This window comes from Acanthisitta chloris, unplaced genomic scaffold (assembly GCF_000695815.1).
Source record: "Acanthisitta chloris isolate BGI_N310 unplaced genomic scaffold, ASM69581v1 scaffold1620, whole genome shotgun sequence".
Lineage (NCBI taxonomy): Eukaryota > Metazoa > Chordata > Aves > Passeriformes > Acanthisittidae > Acanthisitta > Acanthisitta chloris.
In genome coordinates this window covers 28890-37664 of record NW_008650851.1, presented here as the reverse complement: position 1 = coordinate 37664, position 8775 = coordinate 28890, and the positions used below count along the sequence as shown (strand labels likewise).

General features: G+C 40.2%; 1 protein-coding gene across 1 annotated transcript in view; it reads right to left on the bottom strand.

The window, feature by feature from the left end:
- The window catches only part of NOX4 (NADPH oxidase 4), a gene marked incomplete at its 5' end in the record, with an annotated part of 35353 nt that overhangs the window by 565 nt on the left and 26013 nt on the right, over positions 1–8775 (bottom strand). The window contains 3 exons of the mRNA XM_009070302.1: positions 4599–4699; positions 6731–6799; positions 7367–7475. Of these exons, the coding sequence (XP_009068550.1) occupies positions 4599–4699; positions 6731–6799; positions 7367–7475 (279 nt within the window). The remainder of the gene's footprint in view (positions 1–4598; positions 4700–6730; positions 6800–7366; positions 7476–8775) is intronic.

The following is an 8775-nucleotide window of genomic DNA, read 5'->3' as shown; positions in this document are numbered from 1 at the left end:
GCAGCAGAATAACATTACTGCTTTACTGCATTAGCATGCAGTTTTTCCCTCAACACCTATATTGGAAAATCTTATGAAAATCCAAACACAGAGTATGATCCTTGCTCATCACCCATAGATCTCAGCCTGGGTTCATTAACTAACTTGACTTCTTCATACCACTCCACCCTCCACAGCTCTTTGCTCTCTGGTCACCTTATAGATGGGCAGTAAGTCAGACTCCCAGTCATACAACACTAGGGGTTCACAAATACAGCCAGCATCAGAACAGGGCACATCCACCAGATGAGCCAGACTGAGCTATTCACAATACTCATCATCTCCCGTTTTTTTGAAAGACGAGGAGGAGGGAAAGGAAGCAGCAGGAAAAGACAATGCAGTGCTGCCGTATCGTGAAAAAAAATATTCATAACCTCCCTCTTGATATTGTGCCACTTTAGAGAAAGATCTTAAAGATTTACTGGGATGAAGAAAAAGCATACAAAAGGGAACATGGCTCTAACTTATTGTGGTCTACAGCACTCACCAAGAACCTGGAGACTTGAGTTCTGGACCCTGCCTCCAGCACTGTTTCAGCATTTTTCCCAGCAACTATTTATTATAAAATAGTTTAATAATATTAAATATTAAATATAAATATTAAATATATTTTAGCACACGCAGGATAATCAAACACAGTTAAAAGCTCCCTGTGTATGCGTTTGGTGAGAGAAGGGAACTAAGACATGTAAGAAGAAATCTTTGATGGATACTATCAGGCTTGCATGCCTGATGTTAGGCAGCAGCTTGAACAGCATGGCAGTGCACGCTGTACCAGTGCACAGCAACACTGGCATGGTACAACTGAGGACTCAAACACCAAAAAGCATCACCAAGTTATGCAGGTAACTGCAGTGGTGTCCTTCTGCAGGCACCTTACAATGCTGATTTTAATTGTTTCCAATTACATCATCTCTCATATCAATCCATGGCAAATATTCATACTTCATGCTTTTCTCACCCTTATGTGAGCTATTGAGCTATTGAGCTATTGAGCTTCCCTGTCCTGGTAGTACTCCTTCTAGAGGCAAGGCATGTTGTGCTGGTGGCTGGATTTGAAGCAATAATAAGAGCACTATTGCTCATTGCTCTCAAATAAGATTCCTCAGCACTTGCAGACTCTGAACTTCCTCTAATCTTTGCACACTGGAGAAAAAGGACTCATGAGCTGGCAGCAAGAATCTGTCTTTTACTGTGTATTTAATTGAGAGAATTAATGTTGTTGTGTGGGGTTTGGTTTTTTATTAGTCTAATTAGTACAGCCCACTGATAAAATAAACCCCAAAGAGTTCATCTGCCTCTCTCCCTTTCGTTACATATAAATAGTCACTATACAGACATGTCGAAGAAGCACATACTGCTAATGTATTTCCATCCCAGCAACATCCTTCCAAGGTACACAGAATTTTTGGCTAGCAACTAGAATCACAGAAAGGTTGAATGATTTTCCTAAAGTCACACAAGAGACCTGTGGCTAAGGAGGTCTCCTGAAACCGAGCTGAGCCACTGTTCCATGCAGTGAGCCAGAGGCTCTCAGACTTACTTCCCAAGACACCCACCATCAGCATCTATTCTAGACATCTCCACATACCACTCACCTCCCACAGTTCATGCCCCATTTTCTCCCCCACCTCCACTGCCCACTTCCCTGCTTGCAGATACCTTTTTCCCTGCCTCACTTGGCTACTGAGAGAAGCTACTACATAAAGCATCACATTACTACCTTGAGCTGATGGGCTTTAACTGCATATCACTTGTTTGGGTCAATGGCTCATTTTGGTGCTTGGATGAGAAGAGGTAGCTGTGTAGTACTATGTCTGAAAATCTTTATAAATACCATTGACAGGTTTACAATTAAGGAAATCATGTTATAGGCCATTCTTTGTAATAACTGTAAACATCAATATAGGATTTTACTCATTCAGAGCACTAAGCAAGTAACTCCTCAGTGTTCCTATGGGATGAGTAGGTCAGCATGTATTCTTACATCCATTTTATGAACAGCAGGAAGTGAGGAAGAGGTGAAATACTTTGCTACATCAAGAGGACAGAGTCAGGACTTTAAATATTCCAGTTTTAAATCCCACATTCATTCCTAGAGAGAGGTTTCGCCTTTACAGTACATGAGAAATGTATCATGGTGCTCCATGCCTTCTCTCCTACAGATATTCATGCCTTTTGCTAGGTCGGTCTCCACCTGGAAAAAAATCATGTGCTCATTTGACCTAAGCAAAACTGAGCATGGTGTAAGCTTTTCATCCAGGACATAACTAAACAGGAAACAAGGCTGCTGGGAAGGGTTTATTGAAGCCGAAAAAAAAAAAAAAAGAAAAACAAGACCAGTAATTTATTATATAAACTGTCCCAATGCACATCACTGGGACTGCAAGTGTCATATGAAATATCAACAGTAGATGGTGCACGTCGGCTCCTCTTTTCCAGAATAAAGGATCAGGAACCTGATGCTGGGTTGTCCCATGACCCATTCTGAAGGTCTAGCAAAGCTCAGACACTTACAAATCCACTTACAAATTCACAAACAACAACAACAACAACAATAGCAATCAGATGGCTACACCATGACAGCTTTGCCAGATGCCTGTTTATTTATACACAGCTTTTCCTTAAAATGACCAGATAAAAGCTGGAAAAAATCTTGGCTGCCCATAAAGAAAACCAAGGAGATAATTTCAAATACATGTGAAAGCTTGAACACTGGCACCAGACATTGAACACAATTTGCCTGTTTTGTTTTGGACTGGGTTTTTTTGGTCTCTCTATTGCAGCAGGTACACTTAGGTGGAAAGTTACAGAGAAATAAGGACTGAAATAAAGCTAGTAGCAGACCTGGAAATTGGATTACAGAGAAAAACTGAAGGTCCTGTCTCATCCAGGGAAATAGGGAGAATAATTACCTACAACAGGTACATTTCTGTGGGACAGTACAGGTTTCACTGCTGTGCATCATGTTATATATAACTACGTCTATGGATACAGACCTATATAAACCCTGATAAAAGGGTGACAAAGGGTGAGGAAGCCTACATCTTAGCAAGCTGCAGGTAATTAAAATAGTCTGAATATTATTTTAGGTACTAAAAGACATCCTGCTTGAAAATGGTGGCACAATTTAAAGACCTGATGTGAGAATGCAAAGGAAATGGCACTTGAAGTTTAATTAGGAGAAATGCAGTGGGAAACAAAGTAGAAAGAACAAGTATGACTACTACTAATAGCTTCATCTATACTACGTGCACTTACAGCCATGCCAGGAAGAGGTACAAACCTCATCATTTTCCTCTTTTAAAACTGCACTCTCACAGTAAAATAAAAATAAGACATTAGAATGGAGCATAAAAGGTCAACAGTCCTCTATGCAGAGGTCTGTGAGCCCAGAGAGTCAACTTGCAGCTGTGAACTCTCGATTTCCCTTTCTTTTGTATGGTTCTTTAATCCAAAACCCTTCTCTAAGTGTAAGAATTCTACTAGAGATGCTTCTCTAAGTGTAAGAATTCTACTAGAATTCTTCCCTTTGTAGCAGCTTTTGGGGGATCCCAGTAAGGCACCCTGTCCACAACATCCTCTAGGACCTGAATCCATGATAAGTATTGTCAGCAGCTCACACAGCCAACAGCGGTGCATTTGGCACTTAGTATGTCTCAAGAGCCAGGGCTCAGTGTCCCCTAGTCACATCCAGCCTCAGAAGAAAAGAGTCAATAAGGCATGGGCATATTTCACTTTGTAAGTGTGAGAGGAAAAGAAGTTCTTAAGGGAACATTCTGCAGGTGAATATGAGAGCACTTCTCAACCCAATGCACCCAGATTACTATCAACAGCTACTGAGGGTGGTTTACTCCCACACCACTGACTTCGTCAGAAGTGGACTGGGGAAGATTCACACAATCCCTTCTACCAGAGCAACTTTTGAGGCAGAAAACTACAAGTGGGGGGTAAAATACTAAACCAACAAAGCTGGATCTGGACAATGACATTCCACAGTCTAATTGCATGTCTTCTCTGGTTTACAACTGTCTTGATTCAGACCATAACATGCTTTCCTAGAACAGTAAAAAAGCATTGCCAGGTCTCAACAAAGAATTAAAATCTGCCAGAAATCTCCAAAGACAATATATCCTCTGAATAAGAACAATACAGGTCAGTCAAATTCTTCCTTGTGCGTTCTGTTTGTAAACTAGCACTATACATCAGGAAAATTATAGAAGCCAACAATTTTACAAAATGCAACTTTATATAAAACCAGCGTATGTTGCAAGAAAGACACTGCCATGGACAAGAATGCAGTCCCTTGCAGTAAGACAGAAATCTGCTACTTTTATTTTCTGGGCCACTGAACATTTTAGCTGTATGAAAAGCTGAACTGCTCCAAGCATTAAAAAAAAAGCATTTCAGTTTGTACAGGCTATCTCTCACAGCAAAATACTACTGAATTTCAACATTATATTCTAAGATAAAACCCAGAAATATTTTCACACACACAGCTAGAAACAGATATCCTCAGTGCTCAAACTATGGCCTCCTTCAAGCAGACTAGTACTTACCGTCTGTTACACTTTGCTATGTCATCAAACAGGAGTTTCCACCGGGGTCGTCCAATTAAAAGCCTGGAGTTTAAAGCTTGATATTTTTCACCAATTATTTTCTGCAAGAAACAAAAAACTTCATTCTGCTGGATTTTAAAATAGCCTCATATCACCCAGGGCTCCCATTTCTTACATTGGCTGACTTGCCATATTGCTTAGGTATAAAACCTGAACACAAGTACCAGACAGTTGTGATTAAAACTGCAGCCATTTTATGCACTGATACCTCTGCTCAGTACCTTTTCAATGGCTCTCCTTGGTGTTTGTTATACATTGTTCCTCATGCAGCTGCTCATTAATTTCCCCATTACTTTTAAACCAATTTATTTAAGCCATAAAACAATAACCATGCTCCTATTACTCATTCCCTCATTGGCTTTTAATGCTAAACTGTAAGAAACACTGCTGATGCAAAAATCATATTCTGTCTGTCTGAAGTCTTTTTTTCAACTTTGCACAGTAACTATTAAGATGACTAGGTCTGAAAAAGTAACAAGGGAAATCTTACTTTTGTCCCTGAATAGTAGTTTGCCAGCTGTTAGGAGCTGCTGCAACAGCAGAAAGCAGACAAAACAGCTCCCTGGATGGAACCCAATCCATTCCAGCAATGCTAACTCACTAGTATTTTGATATGGTGAAATGCCCACCCATTGCAGGGCACGACCCACCCTTGTTTTCCTGTCCTAATGCACAGAAAGGCAGACAGAAGTTTTATCTTATCTAGGTTCTCACATTACCTCCACTGCTGAACAACCTGAGACATTGCTCATACCAATGGAAACACAGAGTCTTGGCAGACTCATCCTCCATTGGCATTTAAAGTCAAGAGGCATTTGCTGCAGGGTGGGCTTGGCTCACTCTTACCACACAGGTGCACTGTTTCTGTGCAAAGCAAGCATGAAGCAAAAACTGCCCTAATTTTGGTAGCAGTCAGCACTTTGGACTAACAGCAGTGAACACATCAGTTGTATGGCAGTGGAGAGTAGAGAACCCTTTTGAGAAATTATGAGCAGCATTATGGTTCATGTCAGTTTTGTTTAACAGCCACAAACCCCCGTGAATTTAAAGAAGGACTATGACCAAAAAGCTTGCTTGATACACAGCATTAGAAAACTTCCTTTGAATTGCCTGTTATTATGATTTTGTTGTCTCACTGCATTGTAGTCCTGCTTCAGGTTTTAATTTTAAACTAACATACCAGCTTCATCAATTACGAATTTTCAAGCACCCAATTTTAATCAATATATGTTGTCCAGGCATTACATTTGTGGAGCACTGTTCATAACTACTGTAGCTATCACATAATTTAGACTATTGGATAGTGTTCCTACCAGAGCTGTGCATGCTATGCTACCTCCACTTGATACCAGGCAGATCAAAATCCTTTGGGCATGGTTTCTCACTGCATTTCATGCCTTATAGTAATTGTTAGGTTTGGTTCTGGGTCCCCTGCAGTCAATGGAAAGCTTTCTGAAACACCAGGGTAAAGACTTGTGCCTAGGCTTATGTGCTAAAAAATGTAAAATGAAGATCGCAAATGTAAACAGCTACAGGAGATGCCAAGATCTGGAATATTACCGCAGCCTTGGGTTTGGTAATACATAACAATTGACAGATATAATTTTCAGCCTCATACATCAAGAAATTTCTATCTTTTATCTATATTTGAGGCAATGAAATTCAAAGCTTTCAAAAATAGTTAGTTTCTCTCAAAATACATATGGGAAAAGAAGACCTGAGCTTGCAAGTTCCTAGAACTATTCTGTTTTGATTCTTAGCCCGGAAACAATGCAGATTTCCCCATCAAATACAGCCAACTGTCTGGTCTGTGGCCTGGCCCGGAAGGACCTCTTTCCTAGAAAAGAAAGATATGGATTTCTGCCCACAGAAAGGTTGCTAAACTAGATTCTCTTAATGCTGTGTGGATGCACTGGCTGTCTTGCTCTAATAATGAATCAGTCACCTCAGTTTATGGCCTCATCTCCTGTTTTCATCATCTGCAGTAATCCCCTTCTGCCTTTGACCGACTGTTTGCATTGTCTATTACCCCAAGGTCTAGTTCAGTTTATAAACAGCATTTGGCCACATACCTGTATTCCATCTGTTTGACTGAGGTACAGCTGGATATTTATATAGTCTGGCCGATTCTCCTGCCAAAGCTGGGAGGATGATAAAAACAGATAGTGAAATAATATTCTTCCTCTTAATGTAAGCATGAAGTCACTTGTGCCTACTACGCTGAGGGACACAGGTTTCAGCATCAGTGAAGTGAGGTTTTAATGAAGAAGATATGCATGCACAGCACACCTCTGTGAAAGCTGCACATCATGCTGTGTAGAAAATATTATTTTAGGAAGCTACACTGCTCTTAAAATACACTTCAAATCATAAATCCCCCTCCCTTCTCAATCTGTCTACTAGTCAAATGGCTGAAGGTCACTCAAACTCCCCAGCCTGTATGTGCTTCTTCGATCTCATAAACATCGTAGGTAAGTGTCCAGACTAGTGGTACATGGCAACCCTGTGCAACAAAATACTGGTGATGGACAAACTGTTTTGTGCAGCTCACAGAATAAATGGATCCTGGGTCAGGCAGCCCAAGCAGAACTATTGCTGAAGCTCAATTGTTTTGAGCAAGGCTACCATTCTCTATAGACTGCCAGCTGTGTGGTGTGGACATACCTTGCATTTAAGTTGTCAGTACCCCTCCAAACAGCACCCATTACCTTGTTATGCAATGTACAGAGCAGATCTGCAAACCAGCGGAAAGATTCAATGTCCCTGCAGACCCAAATGAAGTAGAGTCTTCTGAGCTTGTAGCATTTCCAGCCATCGCTTGGAAAGATGATGTGCAAGTAATTAAAAATTATAATTTAGAAAGGAAACATTAATTAAGATGCTTTATGTTCACTAATGAATTCCATAATTAAACACGATTTTCCATTAGAAGCTAACTGCTAAGTTGTTCTTCAAGCTATGATACAACAGACACTGAATTGACCAACACAGTCTATTAGGATGATCCTGAGAATATTAAATCTCTAGCACTGAGCTAGCAGCCATCAAAGACAGTTTCCACACTAGGAAGTTGTCAACTATACGGCTGATTTGGGCAGCAAACACAGATTCATGCAACATCATCAAAGTTTTATTTCAAAGCAAAGGAGACATTCTAAGTTCAAGTGCATTATGCTAATTCTTTATTAGGTTTATAAAGTAACTCATAAGTGGAAAATATCGACAAATGCAATAGTGTCAGGACTTAATTCTGTCTTCATATGTGAAAGGCTTTGGTTGATTATAATTAATACTGTAGCAAAATCACAAAGACCAAATCAAATCAGAGCCCTATTGTGTTAGGGAATTGTGTGATACATTACAGATCTCAGAAAATGTTGGTGGGTAAAGTACAGCCATGGGCAGCTTCTGGCATCGCATTTAGAAAAACAGGACTCTTGTGTCAGATTTTCCTCCTAAGTAATTTTCAGATAGAGAAGGCCACAGCCTGTCTACTTCAAACACTAGTCATAGGAGCTAAGCCCAGTTGAAAAGTTTCATGATACACCTCACCATACCCATTGTGCATTATTTCAAACTCTAGAGTTGTTGGCATATCCAACAAGGATATATAAGTGTAGATCCAAGTGTAGTCCAACCACTGCCTTGCCTCCCCATACCCCTGCCCTGAGAAGCAAGGATGGAGACATTCTCAGCAGCATGTAGAGGCTGAGAACTCACCTTTCGTATAAACTCCCCACAGAGAATAAAAAAAAAAGTGCTCTAAGACTGGAGAGTACAGTGTCTTTCAAGTCTTGAATTCAGTTTTTTAATTTATAAACTGCCAACCCACAGAACAGGATTTCCTCCATCTTCCTAGACTAAGACAAGCCCTTAGGAAGCCCTTAGGAAGGGTAACATTCTGGTCAGATGTGATAAGAGAACTATAAGCAGTAGCAAAGAAAATAAGGGCCTTTCACCATAAATAAGGATAAAAGAAGAAAAAAATGCAAGGTATTTTGTATTGAAATGCTGTAGTTTAGTAACAAAGACCACTCTTGGTGATTAAACACTGCAGCTGGACAAAGGCTGGACTGGAAGACTTCACAAAACAAGACAAGCACAGATTTAAAATATC